Source organism: Ursus arctos, unplaced genomic scaffold (assembly GCF_023065955.2).
Source record: "Ursus arctos isolate Adak ecotype North America unplaced genomic scaffold, UrsArc2.0 scaffold_18, whole genome shotgun sequence".
In the NCBI taxonomy this organism is placed as follows: Eukaryota; Metazoa; Chordata; class Mammalia; order Carnivora; family Ursidae; genus Ursus; species Ursus arctos.
In genome coordinates this window covers 39,841,586-39,866,064 of record NW_026622852.1, presented here as the reverse complement: position 1 = coordinate 39,866,064, position 24,479 = coordinate 39,841,586, and the positions used below count along the sequence as shown (strand labels likewise).

At 38.7% G+C, this 24,479-nt stretch overlaps 1 protein-coding gene across 1 annotated transcript in view; it reads right to left on the bottom strand.

Moving 5' to 3' along the window:
• Positions 1-1,327: 1,327 nt before the first annotated feature.
• UGCG (UDP-glucose ceramide glucosyltransferase) overlaps positions 1,328-24,479 on the bottom strand; it is a 35,727-nt gene continuing 12,575 nt past the window's right edge. The window contains exons 2-9 of the mRNA XM_026506014.4: positions 19,573-19,714; positions 12,682-12,784; positions 11,852-11,953; positions 10,262-10,374; positions 7,082-7,260; positions 5,983-6,069; positions 5,138-5,327; positions 1,328-4,673 (exon numbers count right to left, since the gene is read on the bottom strand). Coding sequence (XP_026361799.1) covers positions 4,503-4,673; positions 5,138-5,327; positions 5,983-6,069; positions 7,082-7,260; positions 10,262-10,374; positions 11,852-11,953; positions 12,682-12,784; positions 19,573-19,714 — 1,087 coding nt within the window. The 3' untranslated portion in view covers positions 1,328-4,502. The remainder of the gene's footprint in view (positions 4,674-5,137; positions 5,328-5,982; positions 6,070-7,081; positions 7,261-10,261; positions 10,375-11,851; positions 11,954-12,681; positions 12,785-19,572; positions 19,715-24,479) is intronic.

Below are 24,479 nucleotides of genomic sequence, written 5' to 3'. Positions count from 1 at the left end.
GAAACTGCAGTCAGTTCACAATGCGAGTTTAATGTGAGTGGGTTTGGCAAAACGCAAGAGGGGAGGTGCTGGCAAGAATGTAACCGAAAATGGCCTTTCTGCCATGAGTAAACCTTGGGCTTTATCCTGAAGGGAACATCGAGCCATTAAACTGTTCTAAGAGGAGGAGTCATGGGGCCAGGTTTTCTTTACACTAAGAGGATATTGGTGGCCTGGGGAGGGACGGCCTTGCCTGCAACCCTGCCCTCAGGCCAGAGGTCCAAGTTCAATGCACACAGGGGCTGCAAACCTCCTGCCCGACAGCGTGAGACTGAAGAGAATTATGAAAATGCTGTGTGCATCTCTATGGTGTAAATGACGAAAATGGACTTTAAAAGACATAGAAAGTATGAACTGATTACTTATCAATGAAATAAACTGAGAAGGTTTTTCAAGTGTCAGGCCCCTAAAGCATTATGGATAAATTCTTTCAAACTTCCAAGGAATAGATCATTCCTGGCTAAATAATTTCTGGAGCACAGGTGTGGGGGGGGGAAGCCCAAATGACTTTGCAGTTAGCATAATCCAGAAAAACCTAGAAAATATTTCATTAAATACTAGCAAATAAAGTTCAGAAATGTACTGAGAAAACAGTATCCAAAGGCCAAGTAAGCTTTGTGTCAGAAATGTGACTGCATATAGACTGTGAAAATATTGTTACTTCAAAGCTGAAAATGGTTCTGTTCTAAGACAGGGAAACCACATTTGGAAAGGCTTATCTTTGATCGGGACACTGGTGTGGGCCACTTAGTCGCACAAACAGTTCATCAATTATTTCCATGTCCAACCCATCTTGCCTTGGGAAAACATTATCCTAAATGCAAAGATTTTAACAGTGTCCTGTCTGGTAATGTAAACTGTTTCTTACGGTTAAGAAAAGAGACATGGAATGCACAATAAGCATTAAGACCCTCAAGTAAGATCAAGAAACGGAAGAAATTCCAGTGGTTATAAATCATACATACAAAAATAATTCTGCCAGTCATTAAAAAAAATCCATATTTGAGGGGTGCCTGGGTAGCTCAGTGGGTTGTCTGACTCGATCTCAGCTCAGGTCTTGATCTCAGTGTTGTGAGTTCAAATCCTGTGTTGGGCACCATACTGGGCATGGAGCCTACTTTAAAAAAAAAATCCATGTTTAAACAATGAGGTACAATATTTTCATCTGTCCATTTTAGAAAGATTTCAAAACTGAGCAAGGATGCCAGACATGACCAGTTCTGCATGCTCTCTCGAATCCATCTCAGCAACAGGTGTCAGAAGACTGGAAGGAAAGAATACATTAACAGTGGTTTCCATATTTCCTTTATTTATTTCAAAAAATTCAGATATAATTAACAGACCATAAAATTTGTCTTTTAAAGTATACAATTCATTTGTTTTTTGTATATTCATAAGGTTGTGCAACCATCACTGCTGTTTTATGGCAAAACAGTTTCATCATTTCAAATTCCTTTTAGACTCTTCCTCCCCTGGGATCTGCTCTCCAGTTCAAAGTAGTCTTCCCTCACAGGCTGATGGTGAAATAAGTCTGCAAATGCCTGCAGCTTGGGAGGAGCCTGGCCCCGACAGTGTGTGGGTCGGCTTAGTCAGTCTCCCATGTAGGTCTCCAGCAGCAGAGCCATTCCTTTCCTGTCCTTGGTTGGGCCTTTCCCAGCCACTGGAGTGGTACCATCTAAGAGGCTGAGTCAGGTTGTGAGCCAAGGCGGGAGGGGGCCAAAGGGGCCAATGGGTCTCTTCTCCAGGAGATTACGGGCCAGTGTTTCTCAGGTCTGTCTGCTCAGAACAAGCAGAGCTCAGGCCTCACCCCAGAATAACTGAACCAGAATCTCTGTGGGCAGGGCCCAGGCATCTGTATTTTTTAAAAAAGAGTTCTCCGGGTGCCAACAAGGTAGAAAAGCCCAATGTTAAGCCATGAGGCTGACTGTAGTGTAGGTAAAAAGGAAGATTTCAAATTTAACACTTGACAGAATTCTCCCAGTAATTCTGATGTGAATGGTGGAACACGTTTTTATAAAAATATAAAATAAGAAAAGGAAAGACAGTAAACAAAAATACATTATTGTTAATGTTTTGATTGTATTTAAATTTTTATTTTGAACAAAAAACTTAATACAATGATTTTAAATAATAAAACGTGGTATATTCTAGACACTTTTTTTAAAATGGTCTATTAAATTTGGACTCCTACAGTTCTGTTGTGATGCTTTCTTCAACATTTATATTATTTCTTACCATATTATCACCACTCTAAACTTGCTAAACAAAGAATCACTCTAAGTGAAGCTTCACTTAAGCTTCATTTTACCACACAAAACACACATACAGAACAGTGATTTTTTTATATTTACAAAACACAAGAAGTCTGTCCAGCCATTTGGATTTGTTGTTACATTGCCCATACTGAGATTAGCAAAAAGCTAAGTAATAAGCAAGATTTCACTTCCGCAGTGCAAAAGATGGCATCAACCAAACTTCGTTAAACAAACCAACAAATTACAAACATATTCAGCAAAATTCAACTTGTGTAATAGAGATTAAAAAAGACAACACAAAGTGGGTCACAACTAGACTGGTTTTCACTGTGCAACTTTCCTCAGGGAACAATACTACCCATTTCACATAGAAAGGAATATGCATCAAAGCCTTTGTTCATGAAGAAAATGCCCTTCAAACAAATTCGTCATAAGGCGCAAAAAAACAAAAAAAAAAATATATTTTTTTTAAATGAAGCAGTCTGGCCCAGAGAAAAGCTTATACATAATGTGTATACACGGTGTATACACATTAATAGATATATTACAACTGCGACTATGTTAGTCATTAGACAATTAAATGAATTGGCTCAGTGAAGTGAAAATGTGTCCATTTTCTATAAATATGTAATTATTGCTGATATGCTACACATTATGCTTTGACACGGAAACTGTAGTAACTTAGAATTTAAAGCTGCCATATTGCCAGCGTCAGCCCTGCAGCAGGCGTTCATGTGGACAACATGCCATCATCTCCTGGAAAAAAGCAAAAATTCCATGACAGGAAAGGAAAAAAAAAAAAAAAAAAAAAGGCTTATGCACTGTCCCTTACATTTTTGCCTATTTAAAAAAAAACAAAAAACAAAAACTAGTCCAGTTCACCACAAGTTAAGCACAACCTGACAAGCAAGTTCGGCGGCAAGATGAGGAGAGAAGAGTGAGAGGCAGCATGCATTTACAACTAGCGCTGGTCCAGTCCATTCTGTCATACAAACTGGAGTACAAAAATCCAATTTAAATAAGACCAGACTAACTGTAAGAGTTAAAAAAAAAACAACACACACACACAGTAGACTTAGTTTGATACTGATTAATTTTAAGAGTAAAACTCATCCTGTCCCCACTTAATACTCTACTGCAATTTATTTGATGGCTAGAATATTTACTTAAAAAAGATATTAAATACCTGTATCATGAAATTACATTCTTTTTAACAATAAGACATACTGTGTAAGAAAATAGCTCATGTGTGAAATGTGTCTGAAATGCATTTTTCCTCACGACTATCAAAACATCCACTCACACTAAAACAAAACCACCCAAACCCCCTCCCTCCCCCCAAGAAAAAAAGTTCAGGAAAGATGGGGTGGGGTCGGGTAAGGAGCAGGGAAGGAAAGGTTTACCAGCACAGTGATTAACAATGGTTCAAGACAGAACCAACACGAGTTGGTCAAAAGGATGCCTTCGATACATGGCTACAATTAAAAACCAAACTCAACCACTTTTGGTTCATTGCAGTGAGACCAAAAAAATATCTCTCACAGATTCATATAAATACTAGACTCCAGCTCTTTTATTATTATTATCTTTAAAGTTTTCCCATTTGTTTTCGCAAGGCCTAGCTACCTTATTACAATTTATACTTGCTCTGCAACAACTACAAGAGGTAGGCATAGAGCATGAAAAAGTTTCTTAGTTAGTACCTCGCTGTGGGCTGCTCACCACGTTCATACCTTTCCCTTTAGACATGTCAAGGGGTTACTTTCGAGTCTTTCCTAAACCCCAACACAAAGCTGCTGCCACCCCATGAATGTTCTGGAAGAGTGTACTCACAGTAAGAAACTTTCTCTACTGAAGGATACTGTCATAGTGTTTGCTGCAGAGCGTTCATATATTTATATATATATTTTATTTTTAAAAAATAAACAAACAACAACAAAAAACCAAACCCAGGTTCCTAGAACCAATTCTCTTGATTCACTACGTCCACAAAATAATGTGTACCATTTGGCCAAGACTACAGATGTGTTTTTGTTTTTTTTTTTTTTTTTTCTTCACAGATGCAAGTGCCATGCAAAATAAATTAAAGAACAGATATCAAACATACATGTGATAAAACTACTGAAGGTAGATCTTTTAAAAGTATTTATAGAAACATAATTTATAATACTTCTCTTCTTTCCTTTCTGTACAGTCACAAAGCTGTGGTTATACATCTAGAATCTCCTCCGCCGTGCCTCCACACCGCAATCTATAGCGACCAGTTCTCCAGCTTATGGTAGGGTCCCACAACGCCGACAAAAAAATGTATATTGTCATGGACTCACGGATGAACCAGGCTACTGCATAATCAAGCTTTGAGAAACACAGTGTGCCACCCTGGGGATTTAAAACAAAACAAAACAGAACTGATTTACCGACTGTCGAATGAGACACAGTTAAAAAAAAAATGAGATGCTTCAATTTCACACTTTCAAATATATATAAACTATATAAAAACCAAGCCTGCTTCTTTATATAATTTAACTGCCATGCTACAGCCGTTAAAAAGTGTTAATGATGAGTAGGAAATGCATTCAAATCATGGCTAACCTGAATATCTCAGTTTGAATACTCGATTTTTGGGAGAAGCCTTAATAAAAGTCATGTAACTGCCAACTGAAAGGTGAAAATCAAGTTAAATTTTGCATCCGTATTCTACTAAGGAACTCATGTTTAAACATAATATTAACCTTCAATGGGAAGTAAAGAATGGCTCAGAGAGATTTCTTCAACCCTTTCTAAATTAAAATAGTTTTAGTTCTGCCAAACGACTGCCAACCTTTTCATGCCTATCCACATACCTGGACACCCCTGAGTTGAATGTAGTCAAATATAAACCATGCCAGGCAATGACACATGAAAAATACCATAATATCCCATCTGAATACATGGTGGGCTGCCCATCCGATAATTAAACTGGCAACAAAGCACTCTGAAATTGGCTCACAAATTATTGTAGCAGGAAGCATGTTAATTCGCAATTTGGTCCACCTAAAAAAAAATAAAAAAAAAGATTTTCTTTAAACAACAACCTGGTTACAAGACTAATCAATTTCTCCCCCAAAGGATCAGCTCTTTACCCTGGTTACATAAAGGCCCTCCTCTTTAAAGAGTATTTAATGAATCTCTATTTTTATTTAGTATATCAAAGAAAAAAGTCTATAAATTCATTTGTATGGCCTACACTCTAATGAATAAAGATTATAAAAGTCAAAATACAGAAAGTCAAAAATAGAGATCAGCATACTAAAGGAATCAAATTCTCAACATTTCTTTTTAAAAATTCTTTATTCAAATTCAATTTAGTTAACATATACTGTATTACTGGTTCCAGAGGTAGAATTTACTGATTCATCAGTCGCATACAACACCCAGCGCTCATTCCATCATGTGCTCTTCTTAATGCCCGTCACCCAGTTACCCTGCCCCACCCACCCCAGCATCTCGTTATTAAATGTTTTCAGGGTTACACAGCAAAGAAATATTTAGACATTAAATTTATTTTAATAAAGATGCTAAACGCTTTTTTCTGGAACTAAGCAAAATTTGACTTTTAGTTATTTTAAATACCAAGTTAGACCATGTAAAAATTACTTCCCCCACCCTTTTTAACGAAGTATAAAAAGAAGAAGACCGGCGGATTTACCTGATCATCCTGGACTGAAACTGGGAAATCGAGTAAGAGCCAGAGTTTTGCATTGCAACCTGAGTGGACATCGCAAACCTCCAACCTCTGAAAATGAAGACAATTATAAAATGATGAACACATGCAGGCACGGCTGATTACGCAGCTAGGCATCACTATCGAGGACACAACCGCTGGTGTTCACGGGGAGCCTGGTTCTCGGGATTAGCACACGACCTGCGGTTTACCATACTTACGGATGTTTTAGCAAAGACACAGGCCCACGGACAGTACCATCTACGCCTGGAAGGAACTCCAACCCCTCCGTTTACAGTTTAAGAAACTTAAAATACAGACATTCTGAAAGTACTAAAGGGTGTGGGTTCTGTATTTCATAATTTAGTCCCTGATCACTACTAAATAAAACCAAAACCAAAAAAACCACCAACTCAAATGGGGGGAGGGGAGATATGTGGTATCAACAAGCTATCCACGTTGTGGATATTCAAGAAACGCAAATAAAAAGTAGCATTATGTATTTCTCGGGAAACACTATGAAACTATGAGCCACATGAATACCATCATGAAAGAATTTTAAAAGCATACCTCCATTTTTAAAATCCTATCTCTAGTAAATTATCACACAAGGCAATGAACCCCTTTAAAAGCAAACAAGCACTTTGCGATAGAGAAATGCCGTATGTCATTCTGTGAATTGTTAGGTGGCTTTCAGCAAAGCATCAAATAATCTGAGAAATTCCAAAATGTGAAATCATATTCTTTAAATTTTTACCTGCTGGCTTATGACTGCACTAATATTTTTAATCCTTCTAAAACACATAGAAATTTACGTCTATAATAATGTAAATTTATAATCACAGAGAAGCTTCCTTTTAATGTCAAACCACATTAAAGAATGTAAAAGAGAACACTTATTTTCTTCACTTAATTCTTTCATATCTATGAAAAATAGGAATTACTTTCTAAAAATATTCACCTATTCTGTACTCACTAGCAAGAAATAAAATAGCCCCTTAACCAGTGGGTTTAACAAATACAATAAACCAACAGAAGTCAGGTACTAAAAACACTATAGCCTGATGTAGTTTTGTTTGCTCACCTGTCAGCTATGGCTTTGGCCATAAAGTAATCTTCAGCAATGTACTGAGCAAAAGCTATAAGCCCTCCTGCTTGATCTAACACATCCTTTCTCATTAAACAAGACATTCCCGTCACACACTTGAAGCCAGTTACATTGGCAGAGATATACGACCTTGGATGAGAAGTTCCAAAATACACCTGCCAAACAAAAGCAAAAACACATATGTGTAATTAGAATGTTATGTTAAAAGTATGGTATTTATAAACATTCTTTCCCTAATGAACTTCCTTTAAGTATGACTAAGTATCTTATTATTCTTACATAAACTACCTCAATAAAAGTTATTATAAAATAGTGTTTACATATAGCGGGTAATCAGTAATTTCTTATTTGATTGACTATTCTTTTTCTTTTTCTTAAGATTTACTTGTTTATTTTAGAGTGAGAGCGAGCACGAGAGAGAGAGAGCACATGCGCAGGGAGCAGGGGCAGAGGGGGAGAGAATCTCAAGCGGACTTTGCACTGAGCAAGGAGCCCGATGTGGGGCTCGATCCCACAACCATGAGATCATGACCTGACCCAACACCAAGGGTCACACGTTCAACCAACTGTGCCACCCACACGCCCCTAGATTGACTATTCTTGTTACCACCATTACAAAGAAAAATAATACTTCTGGGTAAAAAAAAGTGTATTCTATTCTCAAATATAAATATTGTGTTCTGTAAAGCTGCAAGATTCAAAGATTTATCCAAATAAAACTTAACTGGGATATAAAATAAGTCAGATAAAAATATCTCTCACTGACATGTGAAATATTAACAAATATTTTATACAGCCTACTTTCAAATGTTTGTGTAACTACACACACACACACCCCTACACATACAGGTGTATGTATGTGAATATATGTGTGTACTCTCCCCCCCACACACACACACCCCTACACCACCTACAGGTGTATCAACCTACAGGACAATCCTATTTTAATTCCCTTCACAGCTGGCTGCCTCCTGCCCGAGTCACGGAGCTTTTTCCCGATTTCCCCAATGCTATTTTTCAATGTATTTTTTCACCAGGGTAGATACTAAAATTCTGTCTCCCATTTTACTCCCCCTTTCCCTAGATATGCTTTGACGTCACGAACTACGCAAGTTGCTAAATTAGCGGCAGAACAAACTGGTCATCACCCTAATTATTAGACATAAAACCCTAGTATTTACACCTGAGATATGCTGCCTTTTCTAATTAGCTTGAAAGGAGAACGGTGATTTTTCTCAATGGCAGCAGTTACACGCACAGTGTGGAACAAGAGAATTATCAGGGGTGATGAAGAAGATGATTCTTGGTATCTACCCTATGTCCAGACTGCAATGAAGCTCTGGTGCTTATAGGACTGAACTGAACCAAATATCTAAGACCAGAAGCTCACATCTTATTTCCTTTAGCAGTTATTAAGTGGGGGTTTTAAGAATGAGGTGGAAATAGGGACTACGTCAACGGCTCCCAGGATTTCTTTACAGACTGGAACAATCCCTCTGTTTCCACTTAATCTAAGTACGGCAAAAGGGGCCTTTCAAGATTAAATTTAACCTAAGGGACTGACCGTAATCTGGGAGATGTTTACCACTGCCATATACACCAACTTGGATATTTCTAAAGCAAAAATACAATGTGGCAATAAGAATAAAAAGTATTTTTTTGAAAGTAGTTAGCTACTCAGAGTTTCTCTTACTAAACAAAAATCTGGTATTTAAAGACTTAACAATTTCTTGCAATAGGACAAATATATTCGTAGGCAGTATTAAGAGCTCATGGCTCAAATTGCCAAAGGTTAAATTCCACTCACAATGTACCTTTACCCCCTCAGATCTGTGGTAATCACAAGACTGCAATTCAAAATAATATAAGTGCAGATACGCTTAAAAGCAAGTTGATATGTTTAAAAGACTACAACCATGTATCCCTCCCTGATGACAGTGAGGCAAGTTTTTCTTCCTAAATGTGTAACAGCACAGGAATGGTGCAGTCAGATATAGAACATACGTACGATAGACTGTTTTATAAGAAGTTATTAATGACATGGAGAAAAGCTAACGAAGTGCAAAAGTCAGATGCAAAGTGTTCTTAGAGTACCATCTCAACTTGTTTTTAAAAAGGCACATAGAAAAAAAAATGGAAACTTCCTCTAATTGGTAGGTTATGGGTTGTTTTTTAGTTTTTGCTACTTATATTTTCCCACAACCTACAGTTTACATTTCTGTTATAGGATGAAGAGGAAAAAAAATAAGTTTCTCAGGTAACTTTTAGAGATCTGTTTTAAAAGGAAATCAAATAGGGGCGCCTGGGTGGCTCAGTCGGCTAAGCACCTGTCTTTGGTTCAGATCACGATCTCAGGGTCCTGGGATCGAGCCCCCCCTCCAACGCCAGGATTTCCTGTTCAGTGGGGAGTCTGCTTCACTTTCTCTCCCTCTGCACCCCCCCACCAAGCTGCAGCATGCTGGTTAAAAAAAAAAAAAAATCTTTTAAAAAAATAGGAAATCAAATGGATTTTATAATGACTTGTATGAATAATTTTCCCCTTTTTGTATATTTAAAATACTCTGGGGACACCTGGGTGGCTTAGTCGGTTGAGTATCTACCTTTGGCTCAGGTCATGATCCCAGGGTCCTGGGATCGAGTCCCACATCGGGGAGCCTGCTTCTCCCTCTGCCTGCTGTTCCCCCTGCTTCTGCTCTGACAAATAAATAAATAAAACCTTTAAAAACTAAAAGACTCTGTGATATTTAAAAAAGATTCTTTTCAGATTGGATCTCTGAAAGAACTATATGCCATGTGCTTTTATGTAAGTCAGTAGTCTAGAAGCACACTCTAGAACTGAGAGTGAGGGCCCTAAGGCGAGGGAATATATTGTGTTCAGCTGGTAATGAGACCCCACGATGTTGGGGTGAATGAGACCCATTCCCTGCCGGAAGGCAGTAACCTCAGCTGTGAGTGATTCCAGGGGCCCAAAAATGTCTTCACTAATAACACAACTACTCTCCATCTTGAGGATGCCAGTACCTAGCAGGTTAAAACAGGTTTAATTACAGTTAACTTCGGGTACCTCATCCCAACTCTCAGACTTAAACTAGTCTCAGGTTTCTGGCAGATGAGGGATGTGACAATAAGAACGTTACGTATGACCACCATACTTACCTGTTCTAAGGTGGCGGCAAAGCCCTGTCTGTCTGCTACATAAGGCAGACCATGAACCAGGCCTACTTTCTCTGTCATTTGGTTAACCATGTCAGTGAGTGTGTCTGGAATTACTACAATAAAAAAGACAAAAAGGTGGCAAGGGAGAGAGAGAGGAAAAAATTCTTTTTAGTAAAATGCCCACTAATGTGAAATACATTTTGTGAGCTATTATTATTTTTTTGCATTTGAATCTAATAGAATCATTCTCAATCACTTTTCTAAGTAGAATACAAAATCTCAAAAAAGGCATAATATATGGTAAGCTAATGTACACAATACATTTTCAGGCTAATATATACCTAATATGCACCACAGACAGGATATACCTTGAAAATGTTTCTCCCCCTATTTCAAAACCTCCAAACCAGACTAGAGACAATGTGTCCTAACAGAAAAGGTAGAGGAGCAGAGGTCAAAGGACCTCAGTCCTTATGCTGGTTCCTGCATTCTCTACCACAGGAAATGAGCTCCACTTCTTAGAGGGTATGAGATATCCCATCTCATAAACTGCTAATGGGAACTGAATGAGATGATACTTGACAGAAATGTGTACAGATGTTATGAAAACGTAGTATATGATAAAAAATAATTTAAGATAGCAAACATGAAGAATGAACAGAATCTCTGACCATGAACTGAGAGATCTGTAATGATCCTGAATGCATGCCACACTTCAATTAATTTTTAAATCTGCATTTTAAGCTAATAAAAAAAATTTAAATCATTGTCCCCTTTTCAAATAGCAAACATCTCGTATCTTTTTACATAACTTTATATTTTTATTTCCTTCAAGTCTTTACGAATGAAATTTACCCTATAAAAGTGTATTTGCACCTCAAATACACGTATCACAGCGCAGTGGTTCTCAACCGCGGCCCCGCAGGGGACATTCAGCTATGTCTGGAGACAGTTTTTGGTTGTCACAACCGAGAAAGGGGCGCTACTGGCATTGAGTGTGTATGGGCCCGGGATGCTCGCTAACCAGCCCACAGGGCAGCCTCAACCACAAAGAGTTATCCAGCCCCAAATGCCGAGGTCGGGAAACTTGTGGTAATCAGAATATAAATATTTAACAATGCAAAAATGCAAATTATAATTTCAGTATATCAACACCTTCCTACTAAAATAAGCCACGTATGTATTTTCTAATATATTCACCTATTAATTTTTGTCCCTTTGTGTGAGATAGTATATTATTGGTGCCACGAACAGATTACAGTAAAAGATAAGGGTTATAGGAACAAGGGAAAATTTACAACTATGAAAAATCTGGTATAAGGGTCTGTAAAATGGACCGCGACTATTTTTTTTTTAATAGCTGGAATTTTTTTCTTCAAAGCAAAAATGTTTTCATACATGTTAACATTCTAGGTTAGCAATAAAAAATTCCAAATCTTAGTAAGTAATAACTTGACATTTTACCATGAAATAAGATGAAATAAATTACTTTGTGAGGCAGACAAAAAGGATTAATATATTTTCAGACTGCTTTTGGCATTTTATCAAATGAATAGTTTTATGAAATAAATAAAATAAAGAGAAGCTCACCTCTTATTCCACTATCACAAATCCATATCAGATCATACTTTGCAACTTCATAGCCTGGCATTAAATTATTAATTTTAGGATTAATGCCAACTTTTTTGCCACCTAAAAATGTAAAGGCAACAATGAAAGATTTATGCAACCTTGAAAATATTTTCTATAATACAAATATAGGGTAGAGAAGTGAAAAGTACTTTCATACATAATAATTTAAACAAACATACTTTAACATTATGCTTTACATTCCTTATTATTCATAATGTATTTAGAAAGAAACTGTTCATTCTCAAAGAGAATTAATTTCTTTGAAAATGTATTAGTTTCAGTTTTTTAATTCTTAAGTTAATGCATCAGTAGTAAGTACGAATCAAAGTTTAATGGCAAATATCTCTCTACAAGTCTTGAGAATACGCCTATAGGCTTTTAAAAAAATTCTTTTTTTTTTTTTAAATATTTTTTTTGCATTATCAAAAAAGTAAATTCTATCGCTCACTCCCAGTGACAGTGAATGAGACAGAGGAAAGCCCACAGAGTGAAAATATTAAAGAAACAAGAATAACAGATTCTCATGTCTGACAGAAAACCGTTAACAGGGTAAGGGGGGGAGGAATAGGGTTTTTTGGTGGTGGTTGTTATTTTGTTAATCCCAGATATGAAAAAAACCTGTGTTTTTAGAACTTAAGTTTTCTCAAAAGGCTAAAACATATCCTATCACTACTCCAACATGCATAAAGCAAACATGCTAATAACTTCACTCTACTTTAATACAAAGATTACTGATACTTAATATTATTAAAGCAAAAGGGTTATGGCAGAATTAATCTGTTACCTACCAATAAACAATCTAGCATCAACATTTGGGTATTTTCCAAGAAGCTTCTTACACACATCAATGGCTGGATCATCATGATCTTGTACACAAAGGAGGACTTCATACTAGTCAAAGAACACATTTTATGTAAATTAATCTCTTACAAAAATAAGCACATTATTAGTATTTACTGACTGATAAAAAGGCGTTAAGAAAAACAAGCAATTGTACACACACAGCTTAAAAGTTAAGAGAGTACTCATGAGGGATGCAAACACTTATGGTATCAAGTGTTGCTTTAATCGAGGGCAGCTTCTCCCAGAACAGGGGCCTATTCGCAAGCAAAAGAGATAATGAAGAGACTGGCAGCTCTCACAGCTGAAGTCCTGCCATTCCCAGACAGGCATGACCTGGTAATTAAACTGGATCTCAGGCTTCTCCTCGGCCTTCATCACTGACGCTTTACCGAATACTCACAGGGTGCCCAGCAGTGTAAAAGCAACATAGAAAGCAAGCAGAATAAACACCCCCTCTGTTCTCCAGAAGCTGGGTCTCTGAATTTAGTATTTCGTGAAGGTGCTATAAATTACATATCAACTTCCATTATGATCAATTTAAAGGGCTTTCCCAAACTCTTCACATGAAAAGGACAAAGTGAGATTAGATTTTGGCTGTATAATAATTTTTTGAAATAAAACAGAATTTGACTGAAAATCTATCATTCTGAGAAGCATGGTTAGCCTTCTGAAAAATGAAAATACCCAGGGTTCTATTCTGCTCAGTAGATTAGGGAGTCATTTCTTTGCACTTGACTGGCTGTGCCTGTTACCCTGGATATTTATTTAAAGAAGAGAATACTGGGCCCCACTCTTAAACGTTTGAATTAGAACTCTGGGGGTGATTCAGACATGTAACCAGTTTTATAAAATCTTGAGCTAAACTTTAAGTTACCATTTAGTAAATTACAAAATTTTTAAAAAGTATGTGCTTTCACATACAAAGATGCTACTTTAATATTTTATGGGGGAAGTATTCTAAGTAGTAATTTTTTTTTTCAGAAGTGCCGCTAAATTCATGCTGACTCCGTGACAAATTTCCTACCAATCCTCTTTCTAAAATGGGGTGGGCATTTTTAAGCAAAGGAGGGAGGTTAATTATGTTCACGAAAAAATAACAAATCCATGGGTCCTAAAAAATAAAAAGAGCTAAGGACATAACTGTTTAAGTGTCTAACATACAGGGACTAGGCTCAGGTAAAGGGGAAACTCAGCAAAAACTGGCATTATGGAAATTAATGGTTGAGTAGGAAAAGGGCCAAGACTAAGGTCAAAGAAGAAGGTAATGCGATTAAGTGGAAAAAAAAATGTTCTCTCAATAATTAAGTAGAAGGGAAAACAATGTATACTTCTCTCATACTTTCTACCTACTACTATACATTCTATCACCGCTCTGCTTCAATGATGACTGCCCAAAAGTGTCACTCGGGAGATACCGAAACCAACTCTACAACTACCTAGTCTCCAGGGACCAGATAAAAATCTGAGAATGGGAAGGACACCATTTCCGCCCGCGCCCTTGAATTTCCCAAAGAGTTGACTCTTAAATCCTATAAAGCATCAGTCATCCTCCCAACCTGACTCTCAAAACAATGTTTGGTTGAACCAGCCAAAAGGCATTGATTTTAACAATGAAGATCAGAAAGATTAAATGACCTTCCAAAGGGTAAAAGTAACAATTGGCTTCCCTCCTAGAGCAAGTTGTTCAGCCAGGCTTGTGGTAAAGAATTCCTTGTTCGTCTAAACACTACATAGTTACTTTAATGCTTTTATAATTTATGCTGTTTTGCAGGTATGAGCGAATGCAGTGAAAGGAAATGTTCATAAGTGATATAATTCCATAAAATATAATCAAGAAGTCAGTCTTAGCTTTTTTCCCTAGCAAGAGAAAACCTTGCAAAATATAGTTCTAGGAATGATTTCAAAGGAGGCAGAGTTTACCTTCCTTCAAATGGAAGATTTAAAGTTTTTATTTCAGGGGTGCCTGGGAGCTCAGTCAGTTAAGTGTTCAACTCTTGATTTCGGCTCAGGCCATGATCTCAGGGTCCCGAGAGCCGGAGTTCCACGTGGGGCTCCCTGCTCAGCGGGGAGTCCACTTGAGATTCTCTCTCTCTCCCTCTCTCCCCTCTGCAAGGGGGGGGGGGCTTGCGCTCTCTAAAATAGATAAATAAATCTTTTAAAAAAATAAAGTTTTAATTTTTATTGATTATACTTCTTAAACTTAATTTCAAACGAAAATTAAAAACCTCCTGATTAGCCAGAGTGCAAATAAAACTCATTCGCATTGTCTAAAAAACATTCAGACTCTTATTAAAAACACGTAACTTTTGCTTGTTTCTGATATTGAAAACCATACCGAACAGGAGGTAAGCATTGCAAGTATTTTCTGAAGTATCAGATCTTAGCCAGGAGCTCACTTTTCAGCTATGATGAGCACCTGTGTCTTCAGTTTGATCATTTTATTTGCTAGGAATCTCTGTATTGGAATAGTTAAGTCACTCCAACTACCCGGCAACTGGTAAAACACAACATATCAAATTGGTTAAAGGCTTTCTTAGCTAATACAAAAAAAATTTCTGAAATTTTTTTAAAGACTGTGTTTATTCAATTATTTAGACAGAGAGAGAGTGCCTGAGTGTGGGGGGGAAACAGAAGGAGAGGGACAAGCTGACCCTCCCCCCTCCACGCAGAGCCTGATGTGGGCTCGATCTCACGACCCTGAGATCATGACATGAGTGGAAATCAAGAGGCGGAGGCTTAACTGACTGAGCCGCCCAGGGGCCCCTGGATATTTTTATATTATCTAAAGGATCGGGCATAAGTATGTATGTTCAAAAACATAGTGTTTATTAAAACTATTACACTTCAAAAATATTTCAAGAAAACATTTACTTTATAGATCCAAAAGGGCTATAAGATATAGTGAATTCCATTATAAATCAGCATAGTACGAATACATAAAGTCTACAGATAAACCCCAGAGTAGTTTAGATGAGGTTAGTGTCTGACAATTCTTTACTAAGGTTACTATGCAAAATAGCTAAACTGGCTAATTTTCCCTTCTCCTTTTCAAACAGTGCAATGACTAAAAGGCTAAGTACGAGAGAGGTGTAGGAAATCCACAAACTGGGATTCAGCCGTCTGATATTTAAGAATGCTACTTTTCAGCTTTTACGAATAAATTTAGATGCATATATAATATTAGATTTAGGTATATAAATAACATTAGAAAACCTCACTGATTCAGCCCTGTAGACATTAGGAATATAAACTTTGTATGAAAGCAAAGAAGATAAAACATCCTCTTAAAATAGAAAACTGTTTTAATGATATTGATCAATTATATTGCATATCAAGTAGGAATATCTTGAATTGTTCTATAAATAACTACACGTCATTTTTACAGAAAAATTTTATGATGGTATTTGGATGACAGCAGAATATGAATTTTCTATGATGGAACAGATTTAGACCCCAAATACCTAGAACATTCTCTGGCATGGAGTGATTAATACACTTATTAATTTAATCCATTGGTCCTTAGGATAACTTTTTGAGTGAAAGACAGATGCCAGGAAGGAGAAGTTTCGTAGACCACAGCTCTGAATTCCAAGTCTGGACAAGTTAATATTATATACTTCTCCATTTTCAAGAAATCGTCTATACAGTTTTCCAAATTTACTTGGCAAATTCCTATCCTGCAGATTTACTAGTTTTACCACATATGCTGTGCTTGGTCTTTTGATAATGGATTCGATTTTCTGTCTTTTCTAATTCTTTGTTTAGAAGACCATTCAGTAAGAAAACAATTCCTGTTAAGGATAACTATACCACGAACAAGAAAGAGTCCAAACATGGCACCGGGTTTGTAACATTTTAAACCAATTCTGTAATTGCAAAAAAGGCAAAAACCACCACTATTACCATAGCCTCACTCTGGTATGAACTCTGATCATTTAATTTAAAAACACTTCATGTGGCCAGAATTTACTAACATAAAGCTGTCAAGCCATCTGAGACAGATTGCTGCATCTTCCCTGTACGGCTAAATCTCTCCCTAAAATGCCATCTATGCTGACGCCAAGCTGACTGCTCAATTTTGTGAAAAATGAATTGTATGGCCTTTCCATTCTTTTGTTTTTCCCCCCAAGGAATAAACATCAAAGTAAGTGGACTGGGGCTCCTGAGTGACAGAGACAGTTAAGTGTCCCAACACTTGGTTTCGGCTCCAGTCGTGATCTCGGGGTCCTGGGATGGGGCCCCAAGTCAGGCTTCGAGCTCAGTGCAGAGTCTGCTTAAGACTTCCTCTCCCTCTGTTCCTGCTCCCCCCCGCCCCCCACTCCCATGTGTTCTCTCTCTCAAATAAATAAAATCTTAAAAAAAAACAAACACCCAAGTTAAGTGGATTGACAAGATACGAAGAGTACAGAAATCTTTCAGGGCAATTAGTATAGTAACGATTCTCACCAAAACTTAAACCCAGAAATTCAGAACAAGTACCAGCAGTAAATTGTCTTGCACTCGTCCAAAATTAAATAAAATTTCTGAACTTCAACATGTTCTTTTTCCAGAATGGCCTATAATGTTCCGAATCAAATCAGGAGGAAAAACTTATGTCCAGAGTGAAACCGGACATCCTTCCGGAAAACAATGTTCACAGTCCACAAAATGCCAACAGTCAAGCTTGCTGGGCCTGGCAGTCACACAAGTGCTCGTTTCAGGACTACGTGCCTCCTGGGTGACACGAGCGACCTGTCCACTCAAATTTGGGGGATTTCAGTGGTTTAACTTCAGTTTCTCGTGGAACATTTGCCACTGGACTTGATCTTTTAAAAAGCCAATAAAATGCCATGAGGTCCAAGTTTTCCTTTAGATTACAGGTCCTTGGCTCTTTCTCTCCGCTTTCTGTATTTTCTATTTACACAGCTAACAAACTACTTTTCTAATTAGTAAAGTTTTGAAAAAAGAATAAAAACAATCTCTTACACATGCGGTTCCTCATTTTTATAATAAGTATCAAAACAGCTTTCTCCGCAACCAATTTAAATACCTCAATGGCGTTAAGTGGAAAAAGAAGCGAAAACTAGAGCTCTTGAGATAATCTCAAATTATAACAAAAAAAATCTTCATTCAGAAGAAGAAATCAATTACTGACTTACCCAAATGTTCAGGATTAATGGATACATATGTTCCTGGCTTATTTTTAGAAACACTTTCTACAACGAAAACCCACACTAACTTCGGCAACCAATTCGATTCCATGACTATCATCTCCCAAGGACCCAAAATAAAAGTTCCATAACTAAGTTCTGAGAGTGGGTGAATGGGGAAAGGGTAGGATGATAATTAAACAATTGAAATGTGACATTAAGTTTCACAAGGATAAATGCCTGATTCTAAGCTATTCTGAGATTTAATAATAATAAAGTATTTTTCATTAAAAAAATTAATTCTCTTTGCATTTCCTTACATAATGTGGGGATTGAAAACCTCCCATTTTTCTTATTGCAAAGCTTATTTTACAATTGATTTTATTGTATCATCCTTTCTAAATTACAAAAGGACACTTTTTGCACTTTTAGTTTGAAAAAGATCAAGTATATATCTTCTTATTTTTACAAAATTACATATTCAATTTATTGGATGGTTACTGCATGCATGATTCAGATCTCCAAAATTAATACACACACACACACACACACACACACACAGAAAATAGAAGAAAAACACATAATTGTTTTGCTTCAAATTAGCTTCAAATACCTAGACTTTAAAGGCACTAATACAAAAACAACACTAAAAAATAACCGAATTATACTCATGTCTACATACTTAATAAGAGCTGTATTAAGGCTATCAAACTGTGTCTTCTCTATTCATTTCATTAATGCTACCGAGAAAAATAAGGGCTAAAAGAAAAGAAATGAGTGTGAAAATGAGAAGTGTGGTGTGTGTATTATCTTCTTTCTCACAACTTGGGATACACTGACCTAAAGAAATAGGAGGGGAAGAGTCTCCAAGTGGCAAAAACTATGGACAACTGGGACAGTCAAGGTCAAAACTGGCACAACAGAAGAGGGACCTTGGAGGAAAATTCAAATGGACTGAAAAATCAAGCAGGTAGAAATGTAAAGATACATTCAAAAACAGTTTCAAAGAGGCAATTTAAAAGACTGCAATAAAGCTAGATATATAAATCCAGAAAGAGTAAGTTCTCCCAAGAAACTACAGGTGGAATACTAAAGGGAAGAGATAAAAAGAATACTGTCATCTTAAGAAAACCGGGAATTCGCCAATGAAGGAGTACGTTGAGTTCACAGACCTACAATACAATTAGGCATTAAAACCCAGAAAGACAAGGAAATTAGAAATTAGGTAGGAGGAAGCCCCATCTTACGGCTAATTATAACCTATTTTTGGCTCAAAAGACAGAGTCTCGAGGGAATTTACGTTTACTTCTAGCTCTCCTGAATCTCATTTCAGACCACGAGACACTGCTTTTTCTCCCACTGACTCTTCCTCCGGTCGTTCACATACGACTCTCATGGAACAAGATTTTTGTGTCAAACTATCAGGCACCTAACAATGTCTGAGCTCCAGGAGCTCAACTCCGGGATTTCTAATTCAGATGGACAGGCAGGTGGTCACAAGGTTACAAAAGGAATCTGCAGCCCTTCCTTAGCCCCATTTCTGTCCGGTGACTGCTGCTATTACGGCATCAATTGTACGAGGCCGACGGCATCATGCATTCTTAATTCTGCCACCTTTTACAGTCGAAATGCCTTTTTAAGTGTTTACCATGAGAGAAAAGGGAAAAACGTCTCACCCATCCCTAAGGAGTACCAGGCTGTACCTACTTTGGGGTAATCCAATTCGAAGAATGTCTCCAAGTTGTTGATTAGGTTAGGGTCTACTCCTTTCAGGGGCTTCAGAAGAGACACGCCTGGGAGCTTGCTATATGGCTGTTTGTCCGTCGCCTTCTTGTTAAGGTGTAATCGGCTAAAAAGCAAATGATATATACATTATTTCTGGAAAACACATTAGTGCCAAATCTGTATAAAGTATGTGTTAAGCTATCAAGAAATTACTAAATTCTAAGTTTTAAAAAGCGATCTGAAAATGAAGAAAAGTAACCAGATAAGCGTCCAGTTTAGGAAAACCAGAACTAAGCAGAATGAATGTTCTGGTGAGGGCTGGAGCCTAAGACTGTTGTTTACGGCTGTCCTCTCAGTGCTTAGAGAACTATGCCCGGCAGAGAGCAGGCATTCGATAAATACATGGTGAAGAAATGAATTACAGTGTTAGCCCACATATGAACTGCCCTTCCTCCCAAACTGCCATCAACGTGGACCAAGAACTGTAACAACAGTGGGGGGGGGGGGGATCCCTATCTTCCCCAAGAGAAATGTAACCAGAAAAATCTGGGAAATTTCTGTAACAAGCAGTCCACACAACACCGGACTGAAAGAAGTACTACGCTACCGGCATGGCAAGCAAGAAAATGGGAAAACTAGCAGAACTCCCGACATTCACAAGATGAGAAGGGCAGGCAGGCGTGGAACAGAGGGAATTTGAAAGTAAGAAAAAAAAATCTCAATGATGAGAAAAATGTCTATGACAACATTGGAAGATATACCAGTGCCACCAATACACAGAGAAGCTGGCCTAGGTTCTCAGTGCTGGTGCAATCCTAGGGCACTCGAGCACAGGACTCCTGAGGAGCGGAAGCCATGCCAAATGAGAGAATCTGCCACAGTTAACGTGTGTGGTGTGACAACAAGAGGAGAGATGCCTTTCAGCAGAGTGGTGGTGTTTCTGAAGGAAGTCACCGAAGTCTTTCCTCCTCCTCATGAGCAAGTCTCCAAGCACTCAACAGTAATTAGAGGTTAGAACAATCACGAGACCATGCGCAAGATATTTTAAGACACGCGTTCTTCCACAGTTTAACATCCCTCAAATCGATGGCATCTTAACAATTGGTCGCAGCCAGATGGCAGTCCTAAATTAGTAGCCTGAAAACCAACCAATGAAACCTTCTAGAAGATCAAAAAAACACTGGCATCAATGCATCTTTGACCTGATGAAATACACTGTTCATCCATGACTGACTCCTGAAAGTACAGCACTAACACCGCGCAGAGCAGTCAGCCCTGGGCTCGCGCTCAGCGAACTGCAGGCAGGGAAGGCCACGGAGAACATCTCGCGTGTCAGACACGGCCACAAAACACTTTGCTGAAAGAAAACGGGTTACCTACAATGGAAAAAATTTAAACCAGTAAGAGATGTTTTAAAGAACAAGATTGGTATCAATATCCGATCTACAGCTCCCAAACGCCGGAAAATAACGGGGCACCATTTCCAGGAGTGCTGCTCAATGTGGTTAGTGCCTAAGTCGCTTTTTTACTGGTCTGCATGCGATGAGAAGAAATGGAGAGAAAGCATTTAGAAACACTTACAGCAATTTGACATTTCCATGCCATCCAAGCACGTGATGAGTATTTATTTTTATTGTAGTTTACCAAAGTATCCGTCCCTGCCAGACTGGAAAACTTTTAAAGAGCTGATCCTCTGCCAGAGATAGTTTGGAAAATAGTCATCTAGCAAGTTCATCTAGAGGTTGGACAGGGGTAAAACCGCGATCTAAAATTTACATTTTAGAGCACCAGGGAGGCGCAGGTGGTTAAGCACTGGACTCTTGATTTCGGCACAAAGGTCATGATCTCAGGGTCGTGGGATCGAGCCTGCGCTGAGTATGCAACCTGCTTAGGATTCTCTCTCTCCCTCCTGCCCCCTCGCAAGCACACGCACGCACTCTCTCTCTTTCTCTCTATCTCTGAAAAATTAAAATAAGGGGTGCCTAAATGGCTCAGCCGGTTAAGCATCCGACTCTTGATTTTGCCTCAGGTCATGATCTCGGGTTGTGAGATTGAGCCCTGAATGGGGCTGAGCATGGAGCCTGCTTAAGATTCTCTCTCCCTCCCCCCAACGCCCCCCCCCCAACCGCCTACCCAATACAGAACATACAGACTGCTGGAGAAAAAAAGTTTATATATTTAATTGATTGACAGTAATACAGACATGGTTCAAATCACTGAAGCTATTAAGACAGTCACATAAAAAAGTCTCCCTGTCACCCCTGTCCCCCATTCTCAGCATTATTAGTTTCTTACTCATCCTTCCAGAGACTTTTTAAAAACGCATATACAAGCCAACACACATGCACAAATTCTTATGTAATATTTATAATGTTTAATATAGATGCATTAAAAGCATTATTTTAAAATACATAACTGAACTGTTAGGAAAATAAAGGAAACCTCCCAGGTCAGAAATGAGGAGAAATCTCTGAGGGAGGGAGTGCTGGCTGCTTGGCCCCAGGGCCATCTGTTGGTCCCTGATGATCGAGAGATGGAGACAAGCCTGAGACAAGAATGAGGGAACTCTGTTCTGTCCACCTTTGTATAAATATGGAATCTCTGAAAGGCAAAGTAGAAAAATGCTGGCCCACAGTGGGAAGATGGGGATGCTGCCTTCTTAGATTCGCTCCTGAATGAAGTGGAGTAAAAGGAAAAAGTCTTCCAAGAGAACACCCAGCCACATGGGTTTGGAACCCAAAACGCAAACTACCTGTGCTGCTTGAACAAAACCCAAGAGAAATAAAAATTATAATCACTGACATTAGAAATTCAAGAGACAGCTAGGACAGAAGAATGCATATACAGTTTAAAAGAGAACTGGAATCTAGATTTGAAGAAATTACTCAGGATGTGGCACGGAGCGAATGGGATTTCTACTCAAAATAACTATAACCTAAACTATATCACAGGACCTTAAAACAAAAAATTCTCATTTATGTTTCTCTCATATCTCTCTCTCCTCCCCCATCCCCCAATATTTTCATTCACACCCCTAGGAGTCATCTTGTGGAGTATACCCTAGGATACAAGAATCCTACTTTGGAGAATATTGTTTCGATTTATGTAATACAACTGACAAAGCCCCTGTTACAAACTATGTGAAATGTTGATCAAAAACAGTAAAATATCCGTTAAGTGACACACCAAATCACTTGGCACTGTGCCCAGCACACAGCAGTGCTGCACGACTACTTAGCGTTCCCTTGCTGAACAATCATTTCTGAACCCCAAATGTACACCAGGCATTATCCTGTGCACGGGAGACACAGCAATGAACAGGAGAATTCCCGACTGTCAGGGAGCTCCTGTCTAATGGGGGAGCCGCGTGCGGATAGAAGCTCTTCCCCGTATGAAACTTTTATAGTCAACCAAGCTACGTTCTAAAGCCAGAAATATATTAACTTGGCCTGCCACCCAGAGAAATGATGCTGATGGGTGCCTTGGCCATGGCCAATGTTTTGTAAACCAATCTGTATTTTTCAAAATATGATCAGCAGCCCATTTGCCCAGGGTCTCGAAAGTGGCCTAAGTGGTGGAGTCTTCCAAGTGGGGTGGCTCTGATGGGGTCTACCGGTTTACTGATTCCAAATCAGTTTTCACTTTGGTATCTCAGGGAAGGGGTATGACTTAGAATTTGAGCTCACCGCATCCGCACATTGCACAGGCTTTATCATGGGTGCCCATTTCCATCCTCGGCCTAGAGCAGCTGACTTGCTTTCTGTCAGGATCCTTTGTACAGAGCTTCCTGGTTCCGGCTCTACACTGGGAATCCCGTTCTACCTCCCCATCACACATTTGGCTTGCGGGGCTTGTCCTTTCTTGGGGGGGGGGTCTATTTTTTTATTGATGGGTAACACACATATAGTAAAGTCACATGTAAGTACGCAGCTCAGTGAATTTTCTCAGAGTGAAACACCCATGTAACCAGTACCCAGATCAAGAAGCAGAATATTACCGGAACCCCAGAAGCCCTTGCCGTGTCCTCACCTACCAACTGCCCTCCTCCTCAAGGGTCACCACCATCCCGACTTCCAACACACGAACTCTGCCAGCAGTAAAATCTTATCTGAATGGAATCCCATAGGATGTACCCATTTGTGTCTGGTTTCTTTGACTTCAATGTTCGTGAGATTCATCTTTGCTGTTACATTAGTTCTAGTTCATTCATTTTTTTGGAAGATTTACCTATTTAAGTGGGAGAGCGTGCATATGCACGCACAGGCAGGAGCAGAAAGAACCTCAAGCAGACGGCACTGCACGTGGGGTCCGACACAGGGCTCGATCTCACGACCCTGAGATCAGGACCTGAGCCCAAACCAAGAGTTGGATGCTCGACCAACTGTCCCACTCGGGCGCCCCTAGTTCATTCACTCTTATTACGGCATGTATTCCTGGTATTAATATACCACGCTTTACTTAGCTGCTTTCTGTTGCCGGGCCTCTCGGTTATTTCCTATTTGGGGCTAACACAAACAGTCTGCAGCCCTGTCTCTGTCATTGCAAAAGTGTCAAAACCCTGGCCTAAACCCCACCGCACCCCTGGACTTAAACTTTCAGACAAGATGAAGAAAGAGGTGCTGGATTTGCTTGCCCACCTGAAGCAATTTTTAAAAAATCAGACAAAATATGGGAAACAACGGTTTTTAAGCTACTGGACACAAGGTAAAGAAGGACATCGATTTCCTGCAACGTGGAAAACAAATGAAGCCAGCCCTCCCACTGCCCCAGCTTACTGCTTTGAAACCATTTCCAGGCCAGGAGACCAGTGTTCTTCAACATTTATATACATAACGCCCAGAGGTAACAATCACAACTTAATGGACCAGCTGCAGAGCTCATGAATCTGT